The sequence below is a fragment of the Schistocerca piceifrons genome, chromosome 4, assembly GCF_021461385.2.
Source record: "Schistocerca piceifrons isolate TAMUIC-IGC-003096 chromosome 4, iqSchPice1.1, whole genome shotgun sequence".
Lineage (NCBI taxonomy): Eukaryota > Metazoa > Arthropoda > Insecta > Orthoptera > Acrididae > Schistocerca > Schistocerca piceifrons.
In genome coordinates this window covers 293,040,834-293,065,749 of record NC_060141.1, presented here as the reverse complement: position 1 = coordinate 293,065,749, position 24,916 = coordinate 293,040,834, and the positions used below count along the sequence as shown (strand labels likewise).

At 37.6% G+C, this 24,916-nt stretch overlaps 1 protein-coding gene across 1 annotated transcript in view; it reads left to right on the top strand.

Annotated features, from left to right (window-relative positions):
* The window catches only part of LOC124796280 (integrin alpha-PS5-like), a 566,708-nt gene that overhangs the window by 268,254 nt on the left and 273,538 nt on the right, over window positions 1-24,916 (top strand). Inside the window, exon 9 of the mRNA XM_047260397.1 lies at window positions 7,001-7,207. Coding sequence (XP_047116353.1) covers window positions 7,001-7,207 — 207 coding nt within the window. The remainder of the gene's footprint in view (window positions 1-7,000; window positions 7,208-24,916) is intronic.

The following is a 24,916-nucleotide window of genomic DNA, read 5'->3' as shown; positions in this document are numbered from 1 at the left end:
AGGCACGCAAGCCTCCCCACCAACGGCAAGGTCCATGGTTCATTGGGGGGGGGGGGGGGGGTTGACACATGTATGTTGACCAAAATATTGATATCCCTATTGGAGCATCATTATGGAGACATGGAAACTCCTCCCAGGAAAACTTTGTTGAATTTATGGAAGTTTTAATGGCAAAGAATTTGTCTTTTAAGCAGTGATTACATTGCAGGTCAATCAGTTCGATGTGAAAATGCACAGGGGTACTCTCAATAGAAAGAGCAATGGTCTTGAAAAGAACTCAAAAATATATGGAAATTTTTCAAAAAACTGTTCTGCAAGTTTTCACAAAGCCTGAATTAATTATTCAGTATTTACAATTTCTTTAACACCAGGAGCTTCCAGTTTTCTTTTTCATTGCTTCCATTTTTCCCTTTAAATCAGAAACAAGTTGCTATCACCTTTCAACAACATATTGGGGACATTCATGTGTGCAGTAAAGCTCACTGAAACTGCAAGGTCTGCAATCAGTTAAAGATCTTCTAATTTTGCTTCTTGCTTTCCTTTTTCCATTTTAAATTCAACAATAGCAGGTCTTAAATAAAAAAATGATTCTAGAAATTCTCTTCAATAACATTTCCTCACTATTCATTCAATTCTATCATAAAGTGTTGAAAGTAACAGTGTAGTAACCAATGCAATTTCAAAAAATTTATCATTCATACCACCAATTCCATTATGTGCTTCAAGTCTGTAACTTCTCTTTGATTAACAAAACAATGTGTCCTGTACAAATTGTCTGTTGATCATTGTAATTTTTAGCTGTTTCATCACCAACAAAATCTTTAAATTTTATGAGCATGTTCTATGGCAAATCTGTGGTGGTTAGCGATTATTTATTTCTTGGTCCTGTGAATCTGGGACAGTACAGTGTACAAAAGATATTAGACCATACATTAATTGCAACATATATTCCTTGATTTTTTTTTTCTTCTGACACAATTTTAACAAATGATAAAATTATACAATATTTTCTTTCTCCACTTGTTCTATAAAAATGTTCTTAATTGGGGAGGTAGTTTTGTTTTTCTAGGTATTCTCTTACTGGGTACAGAAGCAGTGATCACCCAAGTAATGCTTCACAGTTGATATGAACTTGTTCAAGTCTACTATTATTTTTGTGGATTTGGGTAGTGCACTGTACAATTTGATGCCAGGTAGGACTATGCCTTTCAGTAATAGCGCTGTGTTTGTCTGTTGTACGTGTACATCATTCATTTCTCTTGTGTGGTGGCAGGGGTGTGTTCTAGGACCACTCCTATTTCTTCTTTACATAAATGATATCAAGATTCCAGTAAATGGTACTTATATAACCCTGTTTGTGGATGACACAAACATTGTAGTAACTGACTTAAACCGGGTATTGCCAACATCTGCAACCAGAGTTATAGAATATTTGCAAAATTGGTTTGAAGTGAACAAATTAACCATAAATATCTCTAAAACTAATTATATCCATTACAGGAAAGCAAAGATACACTCTGATCTAGATCTCAGAATACAAAATAAAGAAATTGTGAGAGTTGCTACCACAAAATTCTTAGGTGTACATATAGATGAAAATTTAGACTGGAAATCCCATATCCTGTATCTCTCGCATAAGTTAACCTCTGCTTGCTTTGCTTTACGCGTTATTAGCTTTGTATGTAGTAGGGAATGAAGCAGAGCTGTTTACTTTGCTTATATACATTCTGCTATTACCTATGGCCTCATCTTCTGGGGTCATAGTAAGAAAAATCTCAAAACCATCTTCACTCTACAAAAACGATCTGTTAGAATAATTACAAACAGTTCAAGGCTTACTCCTTCAAAGCAATTATTTAAACAGCTGAATATTCTACCCCTACCATGCCTCTATATACAGAAAAGCATAATTAATGTAAAACGAAATATTAACAATTTCCAATCCAACTCGGATCTACATACTTACAACACAAGAAAGTGCAATGACATTCATATAAAAAGAGTTACAAAGGCTTTGGCACAGAAACAAACAAACATACAAGGAAGCAGATTGTATAACAAACTACCGGTAAAGATAAAAGAAATAAAAAAATTGTCTTCATTTAAAGAAGCAGCATTCAAATTTTTAATGACCAACTGCTATTATAGTGCAAAAGAATACCTGGAATAGCTTCATACTAAACAATTATATTTATGTACTCTGTGCCAATAGTAATTTTTATCTGACTGTTGCTATGATCTAAATAAATAATATGTACAAAAGTGCTAGAATTGTATGCGTTATATCTAAATATCAACTGTGTGTTCCATGTAAAAAGTCTTTCTCATACATCAATGTAAATAATCAAAGTTGTACATGCTATTTCAATGTGGTCTGATGTTATGTAGTCTACTATGCACATCTGTATTTTGTATAGTATTGTTCACCCTATATATGTGTATATATATATACTGTGTATTTTTTGACGAAATCCATGCACTGTAAATTGTCTCTGGATGAATAAACTACTACTACTACTACTACTACTACTACTACTACTATGCACAGATTCATTATCGGTGATGCTTGGACTGCCACGGTTTTGTTTTTCTTTTATAATAATTACATTTTCAAGTATATAAATGCAAGAAAATGGTAGTATTTTATTTTTTCTAATTAGTGACTTGCATGATGATCTTTGATCTAACCCTTCCATTAATCTAATAATCTTGGTCTACAATCTAAATGATTTCTGACTAGCTCTGCAATTTCCCAAAAGCACTAAATCATATTTCAATATTGAATGAACACAGGAAAAATAAATGGTCCTGAGGTTATCATGCGATATACAATTTCTTATTACTCTCATTACAAAACATGCTTTGCTCAGTTTTTTGTTCACATAGTCTATGTGTGTATCCAATTACACGTTTTTTAAATCCATATACTGAGAAATTTTGTACTCTCTTTTTTCAATGTGGACAAAAAGTCCACTTATTTCTACAGGAGTAGCTGGTGAGGATTAGCTGGTGTCCTATTCTGGGTGGTGAAAATTTTCATTGCAACAATTTTTCCAGATTTATAATCAAACTGTTTGAATCAAATTACTTAATGTCATTTCCAAAGTTTCCTTCACTATTTCCTGTAAACAAGATGCTGGTGTCATCTGCAAATTGATATAGCTTACTGTTTTACTGTTTATGTGTAAATCATTTACATATAGAAAGAACAGAATTGGACTCAACATGTAACATTGGGGAACTTCATGTTTGTCCGCTAATAAATCTGACTGATGAGTTTTGACTGTCACACTTACTTCATGTGTTATCTCTATGAGCTGTTTTCTTTCATGGAGGTACAATTTACTCCAGGTATGTGCTGCTCACCTAATACTCCAGTTCTGAATCTTACCTAGTAATTTATCATGATTGATGGTATCAAACACTTCTGAGAAGTCTAGGTATATACTTGAGGTATGTTCCTGCCTATCTAGGGGCTGTAGAGTTTCATACAGAAAAGAAAACATTGCTGTTTCAGTAGAGTGATTTCTCCTAAAACCATGTAGAGATGCCATTAATATATTACATTTATTTAGAAACTTGACAGTCTTTTAGAAAACACAAACAGTGGAGAAAATGGTCCATTGTTTGACCCCTCTTCCTGCCTTCCTTTTTTGTGTAGTGGTTTAACTTTAGTAATTTTTGAACATGCTGGAAAGCTGCCAGTTGAGAAGGACAGGTTTACAAGATATGTCAGTGGTTCAGAAACTAAGTCTACACATTTTTATACAACAAAAGCTGGTATGTTATCTATTGCTGATGAACGTTTTGATTTTAGAAGCTTGATTTCTTGCTGTGATTCTTGTGTGTTAGTTGGTTGAGAAATATTGTGTTTTCTACCTGTTCAATTTTTGATGTTATTTTTAGGTATGTTTATGGATGACCTTTTGCTCAATAAGTGTTTCTGCTAAATTTACAAAATAACTGTTAAATGTCTATGATACCTCCTTTGGTTTGCAGATAGTGTGCAAACTTTCATTCAACTGTATATAATTAGTTTTTGTTTTATTACTTCCTGTTCCTTTCTTTACAATATTCCAAACATCTTTCATTTTATTGGATACATTTCTTATGAATCTGTTATTTTCCACCACTTTTTATTACTTTCTTGTGAATTATTTTATAGTTTTTAAAATATCTTTCAAATTTTGGTCTTGTGTGAATCCTTAGAGGAATCACTTCTCTTCAGATGATTCTCTGATACCTGTAGTGATCCTTTGTTTGTGTGAGTGTGTTTTGACATCCTAATTTTAATTGGAAATACTACATCAAAATGATATTTAATCGTATCCACAAAGATATTAAATCTGTCAGATATATTTCGAGCACCATAAATTTGCTCCCATGATTCTTTTCTTAAATGATTTCTAAATATTTCAGTATTCTGATCATTGTAAAATCTGGTCTCATATGTTCTTTGTCAGTTTGTTGGACATATCACATTCCCCAATACTGAAGCTTATGGTTTGTCCATAGTGGTCTCCAAGTCCAGTCTTTATTATATATGCTTTGTAATGGCATTGATTAGAGTTAATTATTATTTTGTCTATGGTGGATTTTGTAGAGCAAGTTTCTCATGTTGTGGAATGTATTGTGAATTTCAAGTCATAAAAAACTAAGGGATGCAATGTTTTGTTCTTATTTTATGGCATTTGCTAAGGCCTATATTGAAATCATTGGATATGAGGAGTGTTTGTTTATTTTTTACAGTTAGAATTAATATTTTTTCCATGAGCTGATGAAAGTTTTTGTGTCTCTACCAGCAGATCTGTACGGGCATACTGCAGTTGTTTTTTTGTGATGGTAGTTCTATGGATGATATTTCAAAATCCTTTTCCCTATTTAGTGTCTTTAGTTGCCCTGTATTTTCGCAAGCTATTCCTTTTCTGATGAAGATGCAGTTTCCACCACACTGAAATTGCTTTCTACAATTGTAGGCTGCCAATTCTTAGTTTGTTATATTCACTGTTTGTTATATATCCTCTCTTAACCAATGCTCATTAAGACATAGCACAGAAGCATCGTTTAATTCATGTGAAAGCATTATTTCCAATTCTATTAATTTATTGCACAGAGACCAAACATTCTGATGGGACAGCATAAAATTATGAACCATTTTTTCTGGATTACTTGGTTGACCACTTACCTTTGCTTTGCTTTCTGAGTTCTGTTTTTCATTTTTTCTAGTACCAATGGATGATTTGTTTTACTGGCAGAAACACATCTCATATTTTTATAGTCTTATTGAAATTATCACCCCCATTACTAAAAATCAGTTTCTCTCATTTTTACAAAAGCACACACATCTGCCAACAGTTTGCTGCAAGTAAGATGAAGTTCATCTTGTCCTAGACACTTATTGCTGACAGACTTACTAAGATCTAAAAATACTGTCCCTAAAGTATCACACTGATTTCACACCCAGTTTTTATCCTGTCTATGTAGCTATCACTCAGTGATTTTCTGTGTAAAATTCCATTTATCTCTATCTTGGATCTGGGATAGGTATTTTTGGCCATTCTGATTATGATTCTTGTTTCATTAATCAGCTTTCACTGCAGCTGCCAAGAGAATTCATCCTCAAATACACAAAAACACCTTTATATATTTCGTTGCCAGGCGTGGTTTCACCTTCCTTTGCATTTTGTTTAGTGCTCAAAATGTTTTTCAGGTTTTTAGTCATCTGATGTAGCCTAATCCCAGGTCGAACATCAATTTTACATTCTGGGACTTCTATGTTTTTCATAAGAGAACTGCCAAGTAACAGGAATTTGTTTTGGACGCACTGTTTCTCTTCATAATTAGTGGTTCTCTTTATGTTTCTTTCATTTGTACATTTATATATGTTTTTTGGTTTCACACACTTTGAGTCTTTTTTTTTTGTTTTTCAGCATTTGTAGGATTATTTCTTGTGTTTTGTGTCATCTTCTGAGAATGACTAATATTTTGTTTATAGGGTTAAGTATATGATCATTTTTCACTATAGAGTTTCTCATTTTCTTTGTTTATTTCACTTGTAGGCCTAAATGTAATGACTTCAGAGTATGTTTAATTTTCACTAGAAAGTTTCACATTTTCTTCTTTTAATAATGCAATTTTGTTTTGAGAGATTCTATATCACTGTTTAATTGCTTTATGGTTTTGTTTTTCAAGTTCACAGATTTCATCAGTTCCAACTTTTCGTCACATTCACAGTCATGACACAACCACAAAAAATCATCGTTAATAAATTTTAAATTAACTTTTGTGCATCTTTCATGCCATCAGAACTTACATTTCACACAAATGATGCCCTTCTGAACACGTTTTTCACATTCCTTACATTATGAAGTGTTGCGCACATGCTTTTTTTTGTGAATATCAAAGTGTTACTGCACTGATCGATTGCTGCCATGTTTTTATGTGACTAAATAAAAGACACTGCAAATTCTCAACCTTCTCTTTGAAAAAGAACTGTGATTACCATTTATTTTTAAAGGCTTGTGATGATAGGTTGCTAGATCACTTCTTTTTGAGTGTATGTCCCATTGTAATAGCCATTGGCCATGAGCAAATAGGAAGGCATAAACATCAGTCTGCCTAACTGAAAAAGTCATGCCAACATAAGCATTCTGCACCAAATAATGGAAGAAAAGATGATGCATTGCACTGCTAAATGAAATGTTGTGCCATATGAAGTAGTTCTGAGAAGGACTGAGGAAAGCCTAGACAGATGTAATGCAGCTGAGACATGTTAAGAAGTGTCAAGATAGGCTGAACACTGGACTGAACACATGTAGCACATTGTGCACATGTGATGTTCTGTGTACCATGGCCAACTGTGGTTTAAAGTTATGAATTTCACTAATTCCTTTGGATGATTTCTTAAGGTCATAAGCTTCTGAGGTTCCATTCTTCTTTTATTACACTATAATAACACTATGTCTTATTTAAAATTGATACAAGCACATTAATGTTGCAGGTTATCATATTCAAGTCCCTCTCATCTAGTCAACAGCAAATTATTGATACATTAAGAGGAGAAACAGTAACTGAATATTTTGGAGCAAGCATCACTGTCTGTGATGTAAATGGTGATGGCCTTGATGAACTGATAGTTGGAGCTCCATTCTTCTCTGTCAATAAGGATGAAGGCCGCATATACGTGTTTACAAGAAGTAACGGTATGGTAAGTCTTTTTCTATAGGTTTGTTGGTCACACTTTACAGATTTTTTAAATATTTTAAAATAAATTTTGTACTACTTGCCTGGTTTGAGAACCATTGGGCCCAAAGTCTTCCATCCCTGCTCTCACTTATTTTAAAATCTTAGAGAACAATATTCACACACACACACACACACACACACACACACACACACACACATACACACACACAGACAGAGAAAATATTTTTGGCAAATGGGTTACACCACATTTATAATAGATAATAATTTTATTCATGGGCTCACTACGAAATGTGAATGAAGAATACTCGAGACTCCATATATGGAGAGAATTAAACATCAAATAGCAATGCAGGATAATTTACTCTGAGGCCTGATCATTCTAGCATGATATGAGCAGTCTGCAAACTGCCATGAAGTGCATGGCAGAGAGTACTTTTCTTTCCGCTTAATATTTTGAGTTCATTCTGATTTCATTTGCTTATGGAGGACTGGAAGAATGACAGTGTAAGTACCACTTTGCACATGTCTTGTCTTCATGGCACCTACAGGATTAATCTATTGTGAGGTGTTGATATGCCTAGATTTTTCACTGAATACCTATTTTTGAAACTTTGTAAGTAGGCTTTTATAGGGCATTTGAAATCTGCCTTCAAGCGTTAACCAATTCATGTTTTTCACCTTTCCTGTCATACTTTCCCATGCTTCAAACAAACCTGTGTTGCTCTTTTATGTACACATTTAGTGTACCCTGTTACCCTCCTATATAGACTGATAGCATTTTCCCAGTATCCTACCAATAAAATAAAGCCTCCCACCTACTTTACCCACAACTGAGATTGTATCATCAGCCCACTTCATATTCCCCAAATTTTTACATCCTGGTACTTGACTGATTCCAAATATTGCCCACAGATATTGTAGATATAGTGTACTACATTTTGACATTTTGTAGTGTGCACTATTTTACATTTCTAACTATTTCAGTTGGCAACCTTTGTACAACCTTGAAAGTTTATCAAACTGTGACTGGATATTTGAGTATAGATAGAACTGCATTGTACACAACTACATCATCTGCATAAAATCTGAAGTTTCTGTTAAAATTGTTTACTAGGTCATTAACACTGAACGTGAACAGTGAGGGTCTCAGTGTACTTCACTGTGGAATGCCTGAAGTCACATCTGTTTTTTCTGATGATTCTCATCCAAATAACATCCTGCACTCTCCCTACAAAGCTATCCTCAACCAATCACAAATTCACTTCATATCCCTCATGATCATATTATTTTTTATGATTGTTAGAGTGAAATTGAACCAAACTCTTTCCAGAATTTAGGAAATTCTGCATATACAGGGTGTATACAACTTGGGACAACTGGGAAATCCAGGAAAAACCTGGCAATTTTTTCACCCAGGAGAAAATGGGGAAAAACCAGGGAATTTTTCAGGATTCTGAGAATTTTTCATTGTTTTAGCTTTCAGTTACATTTTTGTAATTTCAGCTGGTAAGAACTGAGTCTCTAGCAAAGAATGTTACTGTATTCTGCTACTAGAGAATGATACTGTAGCAATAAAATAAAAATGAGAGGAAAAAAAAAAATTTAGTGGCAAAGAAAATACGCCGTTTACAACAAAACACAGTGCACGCACAAGCATCTGCAAACAGCAAAAATACACCAAAGGCCTTAGGGTGAAGGCTATGTAATACTTAGTCACAATAAACTGCTTTTTATGAGTATGACCTCACAACTATTTACATTAGGTTCATTTAACCAGTTGCCAGTGGGCTCATGCGCATGTGCAGTTGACTCGCATATGAGCAGTACCTTCTCCCACTTCCTAGTACTTGGAGTGTGGCTGTTAGCTATATCAGCAGTAGCAGCAAGCAGCCAGATACTAACGAGAAAAATTTTTCTTGTGTGCCCTACCTGCCAGATTTGCACATGTGCAGAGTTCTCTGAGTTGTAGTGGGGAGGGGGTAGTCTCCAACTGACCCCTGTTTGCGTTAAGTGATTTCACTGTTTTCTCTTTGTTTACAGCTCCCACTTCAAATTAAAACAAATCGGTTTTCTGCAGCTAGGAGTTATAAAGTGAATTGTAATACATTCATGTGATTATGGAGGGCAAATATACATTATTAGTTTCAGTTTTCTGATTTTATTTCATTTCCAAATTATTAGCAGTCAAGCATTAATCACCTTGCAGAACAATGAAGTTATTTTTGTCAGTTTGCTAAAGAAATTTGGATTTATTAATCTTTCTGATAAGGCAATCAATTTATTTGAAACAAAGTGTTTCATTCTGCAGTATTGGCTAGTTCCAACTGTTCACTGAATTTCAAGTGCACATTTTCATCTTTTGCCATGTATGGCATTATGTCATAGTAAAGAATCAAATATGAGATAGTACAGTACTGGTACTCCAAGAAAATTTACATCCCAAAAACCACACTGAAAAGCTTAATATCAGATGGAATCTACTGCATTGTAAATCTGGGAAAAACCAAAGTGCACTTCAAGCAAAATTATGGTTTACAAAATTCTGATTTTTGGTGTATCCTATGGTGTCCTGTTTCTCTTATGGCATAATGTAAGCTCTCTTAGTGCTTTATACATATATACAGTACAAACATGCAGGCTTCCTAGACCACTGCAGCTGCACACACCCAATAATGCCTGTTTCCTGGCGTTCTTTGGCAACTGCTAAATGGAATCTATTTCTAACAGTCTCGGGATAGTATTGTGAATGGTGGTTTGAAAAGCATTAGTTTCAAAGTAAATTTCTTTTTATGCAAAATGAATAATGTTACATGTGTGAAAATGGGATGAATTTCTTGAATCACAGTGTGTTTAAAACTGAACACTATGAGGACAAGCCACTTAGAAGAATTTCAAGCCCGGAAGACCAGACATTTATATCATTATTTTAAATTTACTGGCACATTTGTGTGATGTATCTTAAAGTATAACACACACAAAATAGATCAATATTACATGTGAAAGCTTAGCTTCTCTTGTAGCTTATTAATCTTCGAGACCAATGTTATATGTGAAAACTTAGCTTTTCTTGTAGCTATATTTTAAATTAGTTTAAATTTACTGGCACATTTGTGTGATGTATCTTAAAGTATAACACATGCAAAATAGATCAATATTACATGTGAAAGCTTAGCTTCTCTTGTAGCTTATTAATCTTCGAGACCAATATTATATGTGAAAGCTTAGCCTTTCTCGTAGCTATACTATGTATATTAGTGTAAACCATTAACTTTTCCTCTTTGTGTGTTCATGCTACATAACAGTGATCTTGCTATTGGCTGACTATAACACATGTCCTATGCTCTGAATATCTGCTGTCATTGGCTGGTGAGATCATGTGGCATGAGATATGACTGGCCTATAAAAAGGACATCACAATCTCAATTTCAACACTCCAGAAACTAATGTGTTTGGTGCAGTTCAAATGTATACTTTAATAATACAAAAATATGCAGCGAATATGTTGCTGCACATCAAAGGTCTTTCCAAAACTTCACTCCTTTTTTTCATCAAAAGTCTTTCCAAAACTTCTCTCCCCCATATTTTTTTTTCTTCTGGAAGTTTTACACTAGTGTATAAAATGTTAACCATTCAAAGGAGTTTTACAATTCCAAAGGAAAAATCTATGGAAAACCTACTGTCCATTAGCATGTAAAAAGTGTATTTTAGCCCAAGAAAAAGTATATTTTTTAAATGGGATATCCAGCAAAAATCCAGGATTTTTTTTTCTTGTCCACATATACACCCTGATATACCTAACTTGATCAATGCCTTTCAGAATGTTATGTGAAAAGTGTGAGATTGGTTTCACACAACCATTGTTTTTGAAATGCATGCTGGTTGACAAGGCCATTCTATTTTATGTATATGAATGACAGTTTTGTGAACCACCACCACTACACTTCATGCAGATAGGTGTGGACAGAACTTTTTCTTCCAGCTACGGATTTACAACATATTATAACTATACAAATGGCTAACTCAGCAATAAATTCCATATAACATCTAATAAGGATTCCATTGGGCCAATGGGATTTTGTTCCATTCTATCAGTATGAGCTGTTTCTCAATGCCACTGACACAAATAACTATAGCATTTATCTTTGCCAAATGCAAGAATTAAACTGATATCTTCTTATGGAAAGAAATATTTGAAACAAGTGTTCAGTATTTCAATTTTTTCTTTGCTACTCTGAATTCCAGTTCCTGTTTCATGATAGTCTGGACACTAACTTTCTTCCACTGATAGCCTTTACGTATAGTGGAATTTCTTTGAATTGTATGAGATGTCTTTTCTACAGTAGTCATTGTGCATTATTCTTTCGTCTGCACAATGTGTTTCATTTTGCTTCTCTCTCTTTATAGACTATCCTGTGTTTTATGTCTATTGTGATGTATTCACTGTTTCTTTTAGAAGTTTCTTTACAGTGACTGTGTACCATGGAGATGCCATCTTGAAACTGTTTTGTCACACTCCCCATTGACATGAAAGTTGCCGAAGTGGCGTCAACTCAAAAGATTTGCACCAGATGAACGGTCTGCCTGATGGGAGGCCCTAGCCACATGGCATTTCCATACCCCATTAGCCTATCCTGTCAGTATAATTATACTTACTTACAACATTCTGAAATGAGAAACTGCAGTGCAGAAGTACTGGTGATTAATGTGTATTGTGTGAGGAATTCTGTTACATACATGTAACACTGGTAGAGCTTTACATAATGTTGAAATGCATTGATTTGATGACAGCTTAGGTCATGTGCTTCTAGCAACAGCTACACACTTTGACTGCTTTGGTCATATGCATTAGCTCTGTTCATGCCATCCAGAGATGCAGTTGTGGCGCAAGTTGATTGACTGTGTGGTGACAAACGAATGGTGTCAACTGCCACATTTGTGTTTGCCACTTGGAGCACTGTGTTATTATTTATTACTTACTCTCTGGAGTTGTAACTTGGTTGCTTTGTCTGCTGTATGTAGGCAGATCTGTTATTTTGAGTTAATAAAACTATTCAGCGTATTTTCAGTGTGTAACTGAGTACTTGATAAGTATGGATAGTGCTACATGATCTGATATTCCCATCAGTGGTGTCCCTGACATGATCAGCACTGAAAAGTCTGATCCACAATGTTGTTAATTACAGAAAGGAATTGCCTTCAGTGCCTTCCACCATTTTGGCCACATAATCAAGTTCTCTGGTTTACACAGGCCAAGGACAGTTATTGATATGCCAGAATTACAGCTGATGCAACTAAACTTGCATGGATAGTGAGTCAGCTTAATCAGCACTATACTTCTAAAGTTCAGGATATACTCATGGCTCCACGGGCAGAGAACGCCTATGAAAAATTAAAGACTGAACTCATTCATAGAACTGCAGCATCACAGGAAGACCAGATCAGATAGATGCTGATCCAGGAAGACACAGGTGACAGAAAACTGTCCCAGTACCTGCAGCACCTCCACATTAAGGTGAACATCAGAGCAGTGCCTGACAATCTCCTGCACACCCTATCGAGTAGCTGCCTTCTGCCACAGGTAAAGGTGATTATTGTGTCACAGACAGAGATGTCTCTGGATGCTGTTACAGAACTGGGTGACTATATCCAAGAAGCTATCTCTCTGAACCAAGAGATCAGTTCTGTGACAATATCTGGCAGTGGCATGTCATGATCCTTCCCATGACGTACACAGATTACGATTTTCAGTCCACCAAAGTTTATGCATTGAGTACATATATCAGCACACTGATATCACCATAAGGTACTAGGCACTAAGGAGGATGTACTTGCAAGTGATTTAGGAGCTGTTCCTCAATTCAGTCTGTCTCAGACAGCTCCCTGTCAAGTTTCTCTTACCACGTAAGATTTAGAGAGCAGGTTAAAAAGTCCACTAGCCCCTGCGCCTACCCAAATGCAAATAGCAGACAGTTGTAGGCAACACAGACTGCCCACCTACATCCCAGCACCTATTAATTACTGTATTCATTACTGACAGTCTGTCAGGCCAGAAGTATTTAACAGACACAGGGTCCTACCTTAGTCTCCTGCCCAGAGTGTCACTGTGCTGTTGCAGACTGCCTATTGGATTTAGCTTGTCCACCACAAATAATTAGATATTGTGACATATGACACACAGTGTGAAGAGCTGAATTTGGGACTCCAACATCAGTTCACATGGGATTTTAGTGTAGCTGATGTGGCCAAAGTGATTGTAGGTGTTAATTTCCTTGCTCACTACCAGCTTCAGCTGTATGTAGCAAATGTGCACCTAATGGCCAGAGTAACGGCCACTGGGTACTATCATGATGCCAGGACATATGACATGAAGGTCATACAAGTTGCAGACAAGGAGTACCTCCCACTTGTGAATGAGTTCCCAACCTTAACAAATCCTCCAGGTACACCACAGCAAGTTTTTGAGAAACGATCTATCACATAAAATCACAGACCAAGCTCCTGTGTCTTGCCAGCCAAGAAGATTGACTCACCATTGCTAAAGCATAATTCAAAATGATTTTGCGAGAAGGCATCATCCAAGCTTGGAGTACCCCTTGGACATCCAGGCTACTTTTAGTACACAAAAAGTAAGGAGCCTGGGATGCATGTGCTGATTACAGAGCGCTCAACTCATGAACCATTTCTGATTGCTATCCAGTGCCACTATTAAGTGATTATAATCATGCACTTCATTTAGCTGCTATACTCATTGTTACAGATTGTACGAAGGTGTATAAACAGATCCCTGTGGCAACAGAGGACATGGCAATGGTTCATTACTGTCTTGTGCCGACTGACATTTTGTTTTGCCTGTTTTGATGATGTGTTAGTGTATTTATCATCCAAGGGTCAATATCACTGGCACATGAGAGAGGTTTTAGAGTGTTTTAAGAAGTAGGGCATGGTGTTGAAAATAGAAAAATGTGTGTTAGTGAAATGTTTGTTTGGACAACATGTCAATCTGAGTCATCAATTATCTTCAGGAGGCTGATTAGCATTCACTAGAAGATTGAAGCCATATTGCAGCTGTCTAAGCTGTCTACAATAAAAGTGCTATATAAATACTCAGGAATGCCCATTTTTACCACTGACATTTACCATACACTGCAGAACAACAGGCACTGTTGACCACAGCACTGAATAGTCCCAAGGTTAAGAGCAATTTTCCTGTGTAGTGGACTAAAGAGATGAATGTGGCTCTTGAAGTGATCAAAAAGAGCCTAGCATGAGCAGCAGTGCTGGTGCACCCTGAACTCAAAGATCCACTGGCATTAGTGGTGGATGATAGTCAATTAGACATTGATACAGCCCTACAACAATGGATGTATAATGTGTGCGAGCCACCAGCTTATTTTGTGAATGAGCTATTGCCTTCCCAGCAAAAATGGAGCACATACAATCAGGAACTTTTAACCATATATCAAGCAAGTAAGTACTTTTGACACAGGTTGAAATGAGAGAGTTCATTATGTACACTGACCACAAGCCCTTAATGTATCTTTTCAAGGAACACAGCAACACTTTATCACTGTGGGAGTACAGCCAACTGGAATTCATTAGCCAATTTAGTATGGACATTGACCACATATCGGGCATCACTAATGTAATTATGGACTGTCTCTCTAGAATGACCAGTGTCTCACAGCCTGTGACCATGATGGCACTTGCCAAGGCACGGCAAGGAGATACCAAGCTGCACACAATATTGCATGATGACAGTGTGGCACTTAAGTTACAGCTAGTCGAAATGCCTGGTGAGAACATGAAATTGTGTTATATTGTGTCATATGGCAGATCATGCCCTTCTGTCCCTGTTGCATTTTGTAGGTTGATGTTTGAGGCCTTACATAATCTTAGTCATCATGGAATCCAGTCGTCATTCAAGTACAGCAGTTTGTGAGGCAAGGGGTAGAAATAGACTGCTGCAAGCAGACGAGAACTTGTCAGCATTGCTAACATTGCAAAATCACTTGCCACATTCATTCCCCAACAGGAGAGTTCCCAGACCTTCTTACACTATGCCCATGTTTACCCCAACATGGTGGAACCACTTCCTCCATCAGATGGCGAAAGTTATATTTTCACAATGGCTGAGGCAATATGTACGGATGACATCTCTGCAAAAAGACTAGCTACTGCTTTCACACTGACCTGGCAGGTGAAGTGCGGCTGTCCACTCAATATCACTATTGACAGAGGCCAAAAATTTGATTCTGACTTGTTCATGAAATTGGTAAAGTTCTGTGGCAACGTCCATCACAAGACAACCAATCTGCCCAACAACGCTATGCTGGAACATTGGCATTGGGACTGAAGGCTGCACTAGTGTGCCATGGGACATCATGAACATTTGCACTGCCCATAGTCCTGCTGTGCCTACAAGCCATGTATAAACCAGATATTGAGCCCTTGGCAGTGGAATTGGTTTATGGTGAGACTTTGCACCTACCAGGGGAGTCAGCTGATGCAACCCTCCTGTCAGAAACAGATGACCAACTGGAATTTCTTTGCAAGTTACAGTAACATGTAAATCACATCAAACCTACAAATGCCTCCAGGTACAGTTGTCCAACAACTTTTGTGTACAATGAACTTAACATCTGTTTACATGTCATGTTATATATTGACTGCATGAAGTTACAACCACTCTGTACTGGGCCTTACTGTGTCATTATAGTGAGTGGAAAACAGGCCACCAAGTTTCTTAGCAGAGTGAAGCCCACATAGATTTTCAAGGAGGTGTCACCCACCTTGTGGTCAATAGCTGCATGCCAGGAAGATGTGACACCCTGAGTTCAAACCCTGCTGCCACAACAAGTTGATGCAGGACCTACGTGCACCATCTCCTCTGGATGACATGTCCACTTGCTGGCCTGGTTCAGAGATGTTCTGTACTCTGCTTTCACCAAGGTGGCTCCTGTAGTGACCACTACACACTTCAACTGCTGTGACCATGGGTGTTAATTCCACTCATGCCATCCAAAGATGCAGTTGTGGTGCAAGGTGAAAGACTGTGCAGCGACATCTGAATGGTGTCAACCACCAAGTTTGTGTTCGCAGCTTGGAGCACTTTGTTAATGTTTATTACATATTTCTTGGAGTTGCAGCTCATTTACTTTATGCTTACACTGTTCTCTGTTTGCTGTATACTGACAAGTTATCTATAGCAACTGATTCTTTCCATTCTGTTATTTTGAGTTAATGAAATTGTTCAAGCCTATTCTGAGCATGTTATTGAGCACTTATCAAGTATGGGAAACACAACACAGTCTAATATACCTGTTGTGGTAAAACTTGACATCTGTTACATTGAAATTGCACTGTGTTCCATGTTGGATTTGTTATTCTCTCATGTCTCGTATAGAACTGTTCATCTTTGTATCTTCAGCTCAATAAGTTACTTGTTAGTACAATATGTAACACTTCACACTTTCACAGTTTAGAATTCGCTTTCATAATTAATGAACACTAGATACAGAATGAAAACCAAAAGACTTGATTGTATAATTTCACTGATATATCTAGTCTTTGAATGAAACAAAAAGTTTACTGTTGTCTGTTTTATGAATATACAAAATGTGTTTTGAAAGTTGAAACCTCTATTGTCAGGTGGATGTACACCTGTTGATATGACATATGTGTGTGTGTGTTATGTTATGATTTTGGGCTAACTTGTGCCGCTTTCTAGTGGAGAAACAAAACTGCAAATTCAGAATATGATTTTGGGGAGGTTTTTGTTTAGAAACCAATCACATATCTAAAGGTGAAAATGGGGAAGTAAAATACACTGAAGTGCCAAAGAAACTGGTATAGGCAAATGCATTCAAATACAGGGATATGTAAACAGGCAGAATATGGCACTGCAGTCAACAATGCCTATATAAGACAACAAGTGTCTGGTGCAGTTGATACATTGGTTCGTGCTACTATAATGGCAGGTTATCAAGGGTTAAGAGAGTTTGAATGTGGTGTTACAGTCAGTGCCTGAGCGATGGGATACAGCATCTCTGAAGTAGTGGTGAAGTGGTGATTCTCTCACTGCATGGGGTAGCCGCATGGTATGAGGTGCATTGCCATAGTTCGCATGGCTCCCCCGTCGGAGGTTCGAGTCCTAGTCCTCCATCAGGCATGGGTGTGTGTGTTGTCCTTAGCATAAGTTAGTTTAAATTATATTAAGTAGTGTGTAAGCCTAGGGACTGATGATCTCAGCAGTTTGCTTCCGTAGGAAATTACTACCAGCACCATCAGATTTTCTTGTATGACCATTTCACGAGTGTATCGTGAATATTAGGAATCCAGTAAAATGTCAAATCTCTGTCATCACTGTGACCAGAAAACATCATAAAAGATCAGGACCAATGAGAACTGAAGAGAATTGTTCAACATGAGAGAAGTGCAACCCTTCTGCAAATTGCTGCAGATTTCAGAGCTGGACCATCAACAAGTGCCAGTGTTTCACAAAACATGAATGATACGATCTTTCAAAGCCGAAAATCCACTCACATATCCTTGATGACTTCATAACACAAAGGTTTACACCTCGCCTGGGCCTGTCAACTCTGATGTTGTATTGTTGATAACTAGAAACATGTTGCCTGGTCAGACGAGTCTCATTTCCAATTGTATCAAGTGGATGGACGTGTACAGGTGTAAAGACAGCCTCATGAATCCACAGACCCTGCATGTCAGCAGGGGACTGCTCATTTAGTTTCACACTGCAATTATGATACAACTACTGCTAGTCTGCAGCAGTAATAGAAAAACAAGACAGTTGACACGAAGTATTCTGGACCGAGTCAATATTTGATAAAGGGGTCCAGCTACCATCTTTTCTTGTGCCACTTATAACTAAGTCTCATCATTTTTGCATGTATTTGTGTAGTACTGTATTCAGCAACAATATCAATCTTTATCCTTTTGAATTCAAACACTGAGTCTTGAAGAATTTGTTCAGTCATAGTTGACGAAACATTTCTAGCCCTTTCTGGCTAGTGAACTCTTATTGGCTGGCATCTTGTTAAATCGCCCAGTAACCAGTGAAGCCATCACACAACACTAACACACATAAAATGAGCTCACCTAGTGGATTTGTGGAAAGGGGGAGTGACCCTTCAGTGATGGGAGTGCAAGTAGGGTTGAAGCACTTTGTGATGAGCTGAAAACATACTTTTCATGCAGTGGATATGCTATGACAGAGATGTCACATGTAAATAGAACAAAGGTTTTGTGATAGCACATTTTAAAGACTTATTGTGTTCAAATATGGCATGATACAGTTGCAACAATTATAAACACTACTCATGTGTATACTTTGCACTGCACAAACCACACACTGTAGACTGTAAAGATTGGCAGCACTTTAATGGTGCAGTTCAGAGCTGATGCATTGTTTCAGCAAGACAGGTGGTAAATTTTCACAATTGTTATGTATGGGTACATGTCAATTCTCACACAACTGTTGAAGCAAGTCATCAAAGAAGTTTTCTCTCAATGTTTGGTCCAGTATTGTTCATGACTGCTTGGTATGGCCTCACTTCCTTTCACCCAGCTCAATGGACAAAGTTATCACTACTTTGTAGAAAATGTTCTACCTGATCTGTTAGCAGATTTGCATTTAGCTTGGGACAAAACATGTACAGTACTTCAAGCATGATGGGGATCTCCTCATTTTAGTGTTAATATCTGTTGTTGTTGTTGTTGTTGTGGTCTTCAGTCCTGAGACTGGTTTGATGCAGCTCTCCATGCTACTCCATCCTGTGCAAGCTTCTTCATCTCCCAGTACCTACTGCAACCTACATCCTTCTGAATCTGCTCAGTGTATTCATCTCTTGGTCTCCCTCTACGATTTTTACCCTCCACGCTGCCCGCCAATGCTAAATTTGTGATCCCTTGATGCCTCAAAACATGTCCTACCAACCGGTCCCTTCTTTTTGTCAAGTTGTGACACAAACTCCTCTTCTCCCCAATTCTATTCAATACCTCCTCATTAGTTATGTGATCTACCCATCTAATCTTCAGCATTCTTCTGTAGCACCACATTTCCAAAGCTTCTATTCACTTCTTGTCCAAACTACTTATCGTCCATGTTTCACTTCCATACATAGCTACACTCCATACAAATACTTTCAGAAACGACTTCCTGACACTTAAATCTATACTCGATGTTAACAAATTTCTCTTCTTCAGAAACACCTTCCTTGCCATTGCCAGTCTACATTTTATATCCTCTCTACTTCGAACATCATCAGTTATTTTACTCCCTAAACAGCAAAACTCCTTTACTACTTTAAGTGTCTCATTTCCTAACCCAATTCCCTCAGCATCACTCGATTTAATTTGACTACATTCCATTATTCTCATTTTGCTTTTGTTGATGTTCATCTTATACCCTCCTTTCAAGACACTATCCATTCCGTTCAACTGCTCTTCCAAGACCTTTGCTGTCTCTGACAGAATTACAATGTCATCAGCGAACCTCAAAGTTTTTATTTCTTCTCCATGAATTTCAATACCTACTCTGAATTTTTCTTTTGTTTCCTTTACTGCTTGCTCAATATACAGACTGAATAACATCGGGGAGAGGCTACAACCCTGTCTCACTCCCTTCCCAACCAGTGCCCCCCTTTCATGCCCCTCGACTCTTATAACTGCCATCTGGTTTCTGTACAAATTGTAAATAGCCTTTTACTCCCATTATTTTACCCCTGCCACCTTTAGAATTTGATAGAGAGTATTCCAGTCAACATTGTCAAAAGCTTTCTCTAAGTCTACAAATGCTAGAAACGTAGGTTTGCCTTTCCTTAATCTTTCTTCTAAGATAAGTCGTAAAGTCAGTATTGCCTCATGTGTTCCAACATTTCTACAGAATCCAAATTGATCTTCCCTGAGGTCACCTTCCACCAGTTTTTCCATTCGTCTGTCAAGAATTTGCGTTAGTATTTTGCAGCTGTGACTTATTAAACTGATAGTTGGGTAATGTTCACATCTGTCAACACCTGCTTTCTTTGGGATAGGAATTATTATGTTCTTCTTGAAGTCTGAGAGTATTTCGCCTGTCTCATACATCTTGCTCACCAGATGGTAGAGTTTTGTCATGACTGGCTCTCCCAAGGCCGTTAGTAGTTCTAATGGAATGTTGTCTACTCCCGGGGCCTTGTTTCGACTCAGGTCTTTCAGTGTTCTGTCAAACTCTTCATGCAGTATCTTATCTCCCATTTTGTCTTCATCTACATCCTCTTCCATTTCCATAATATTATGCTCAAGTACATCACCCTTGTATAAACCCTCTATATACTCCTTCCACCTTCCTGCCTTCCCTTCTTTGCTTAGAACTGCGTTTCCATCTGAGCGCTTGATGTTCATACAAGTAGCTCTCTTATCTCCAAAGCTCTCTTTAATTTTCATGTAGGCAATACCTATCTTACCCCCAGTGAGATAAGCCTCTACGTCCTTACATTTGTCCTCTAGCCATCCCTGCTTAGCCATTTTGCACTTCCTGTCGATCTCATTTTTGGGACTTTTGTATTCCTTTTTGCCTGCTTCATTTACCGCATTTTTATATTTTCTCCTTTCATCAATTAAATTCAATATGTCTTCTGTTACCCAAGGATTTCTATTAGTCCTCGTCTTTTTACCTACTTGATCGTCTGCTGCCTTCACTACTTCATCCCTCAGAGCTACCCATTCTTCGTCTACTGTATTTCTTTCCCCCATTCCTGTCAATTGTTCCCTTATGCTCTCCCTGAAACTCTGTACAACCTCTGGTTTAGTCAGTTTATCCAGGTCCCATCTCCTTAAATTAGCACCTTTTTGTAGTTTCTTCAGTTTTAATCTACAGCTCATAACCAATAGATTGTGGTCAGAGTCCACATCTGCCCCTGGAAATGTCTTACAATTTAAAACCTGGTTCCTAAATCTCTGTCTTACCATTATATAATCTATCTGATACCTTTTAGTATCTCCAGGATTCTTCCATGTATACAGCCTTCTTTTATGATTCTTGAACCAAGTGTTAGCTATGATTAAGTTATGCTCTGTGCAAAATTCTGCCAGACGGCTTCCTCTTTCATTTCTTCCCCCCAATCCATATTCACCCACTATGTTTCCTTCTCTCCCTTTTCCTACTCTCAAATTCCAGTCACCGATGACTATTAAATTTTCGTCTCCCTTCTCTACCTGAATAATTTCTTTTATCTCATCATACATTTCATCAATTTCTTCATCATCTGCAGAGCTAGTTGGCATATAAACTTGTACTACTGTAGTAGGCATGAGCTTTGTGTCTATCTTGGCCACAATAATGCATTCACTATGCTGTTTGTAGTAGCTTACCCACACTCCTATTTTTTATTCATTATTAAACCTACTCCTGCATTACCCCTATTTGATTTTGTATTTATAACCCCGTATTCACCTGACCTAAAGTCTTGTTCCTCCTGCCACCAAACTTCACTAATTCCCATTATATCTAACTTTAACCTATCCATTTCTCTTTTTAAATTTTCTAACCTACCTGCCCGATTAAGGGATCCGACATTCCACACTCCGATCCATAGAACGCCTGTTTTCTTTCTCCTGATAACGACGTCCTCTTGAGTATTCCCCACCCGGAGATCCGAATGGGGGTCAATTTTACCTCTATAATATTTTACCCAAGAGGACGCCATCATCATTTAATCATACAGTAAAGCTGCATGCCCTCGGGAAAAATTACGCCTGTAGTTTCCCCTTCCTGTCAGCCGTTCGCAGTACCAGCACAGCAAGGCCGTTTTGATTAATGTTACAAGGCCAGATCAGTCAATCATCCAGACTGTTGCCCCTGCAACTACTGAAAAGGCTGCTGCCCCTCTTCAGGAACCACACGTTTGTCTGGCCTCTCAACAGATACCCCTCCATTGTGGTTGCACCTACGGTACGGCCATCTGTATTGCTGACGCACACAAGCCTCCCCACCAATGGCAAGGTCCATGGTTCATGGTTAGCTCCTAAATAACAGATTCAGTGACAGATGGGTAGGTAGAGATGTACGAAATGTCTGACATCCACACTCTCTGAAACTAAACCAACTGGACTTGCATTTTTTGGGAGCATTTGAAAAATTTTGTGTATGTAACCCCAGTACAAGATGTTCAGAGTCTTCATGCCCTTATTATGGTAAGCGGTGAAACCACAGGCAATACTCCTGGGATACATCAGAGCATCCAAGATTCACTATGATGATGGATTGATGCTTGTATGAATGCCCACAGAGGGCATATTGAACATTTGTGAGAAAGAGTTGCATGTGTTACACTGGTGCTTTCAGTGTTTGTGTGTTTCCCATGATTAATGAGTTGGAGAAAATGAATTGTTACATGGAAACAAGGCATTTCAAGATCCACGTTAATATAACATAATTTTTTTGTCTACATGTAGGGTATGTGTCCTGCAATTTGTGCCATACATTTTTTTTACACACTGTGTAACAATGGTAAAAATATACATAAATAACATTTTGGCTGAGATTCGGAGATAGGGATGAAAACATGGAATCAGGGAGAAAGAGAGAGTGAGAGAAAGGGGGGGGGAGAGAGAGAGAGAGAGAGAGAGAGAGAGAGAGAGAGAGAGAGAGAGAGAGGGAGGGAGGGAGAGGGAGAGAGGGTGAAAGGAGTGATTGGAGAAGAGCAAACATTTCTTAAGATTCTTACCAAGGAAAGACTTGTAGAGGGAATTAAACTTCAGAAAAAAGAAACAAAAACTTTGAGGTTTGGCAGTGACATAGTAACTCTGTCAGAGACAGCTAAGGACATGGAAGATCAATTGAATGACATGCATAGTGTCTTGAAAAGATGTTATATGATCACAATCAGTAAAAGTAAGAAATCATAATGGAATATAACTGAGTTAAGTCAGGTGATGCTGTAGGAATTACATGAGAAAATGAGACACTGAAAGTAGTAGATTTATTTGGGGAGCAAAATAATGTTGATGGATAGCTCAAGTAGGCTGCATAAAAATGCAGAGTGGTAATAGTAAGAAAATCACTTGTGAAATAATGTTGATGGATAGCTGAAGTAGGCTGCATAAAAATGCAGAGTGGTAATAGCAAGAAAAGCACTTATGAAGAACAGGAATATGTTAAGATTCAATATCAATTTAAGTATGTGAAACATGGATAATAAGCAGTTCAGACAAGAAGAGCACAGAAGCTTTTGAAATGTGGTTCTATAGAAGAAACCTGAAGACTAGGTGGCCAGGTAGAATAACAAATAAGGAGACATTGAATTGAGTAGAGGAAAGAAGAAATGTATGGGAAAGCTTTATGATAAGAAGGGATTGATTGTGAAGATGTATCCTTAGACATCAAGGAAGTGTGGGGATCTAAATTGTGGAGGGTGACCAAGGCTTTAATACAGTAAGCAGGTTCAAATCAGTGTAGATTACAGTAGTTATGCAGATAAGAAGGGCCTTGCATAGGACAGACTAACCTGGAGAGCTACATCCAGGCAGTCTGCTAACTGAAGAGCACAAGAACAACAACAACAACAATAACAACAGCTCAGTAGCTTGTAGCACCTACTTATGCCTTGATGATGGTGGAATTACATCATAACAGGGACTCCACTGTCTGCTGAAATTTTTGGGCAGTCATCCTGTTCCCTGACTGCTAAAACCTCCCTCTACAGCTCAAGAAGACTGGGCAGAGCTGGGTCATGCACTTCAATATCGGCAATGGCAACTGGAGTCTTTAGGCACATAATATCAAGATCTTTAGTGTCTTTAATAAAACCTGACAATAAAATTTTATTCTACACTAACTTCAGAGCCTAGTAGTGAAATACTAATCTCAACATAGCCCAAGGTAACTTTTTTTGTAATTTCTGGTTACTGTTTTTGGCTGTACCATCTTCAGGACAGAATGATATGAGGTGGCAGTACAGACAATGTTGATCTAATATTACAGTATACTGGACCCCGGTCACCTGTGCAAATGCATCAATTTGTAAAGGATACCGATACCTTATAGAGGACTAGAAGCTCAGAACGAGCATTTCTGAAACTGCATGACTTGTTGAGTGTTTGAGTAATGCTGTGGTGAATGTCTTCGACATGTAGCAAAACCAAGGTGAAACCATGTCCAGACGTTGTGGGGTTTGACGGCCAGCCCTCACTACAGATTTCAGATGTCATAGGCTGGGCAGACTGGTAAAATAGGACAAGGCTGGACAGACTGGTAAAATAGGACAGGTGTCGAACTACAGTGGATCTAATATCAGACTTTAATGCTGGGCAGAATACAAGTGTATTTGAACACACAGTGTACCCCTTGGAGTATTCTCCAATGACTTGTTTCTTTTGTGATATAATGTATGATCTCTTAATGAAATATACATATGTAAATGTTCACTTGAAGATGACTAAGCAGCCAAATTTGGTCAGTACTATTGAATAAAATGTTTTGTTTCAAATATACTGACAAATTTAGCAGAATTTTACAAATCTGTCTTCAGTAAAACACGATGTTTTTTGATCACAAGACATGTTTCAACACTTGTCTGGTACCTCCTCTAGGCTTGACATTATTTCTTACTTTGTGTTGTTTACATCATAAATTGACAGAACACCATTCTTTTCTAAATTATAGACTTGAAGATCATTATGTGTTATCATTGTAACTCCCCACTTGGCTTTG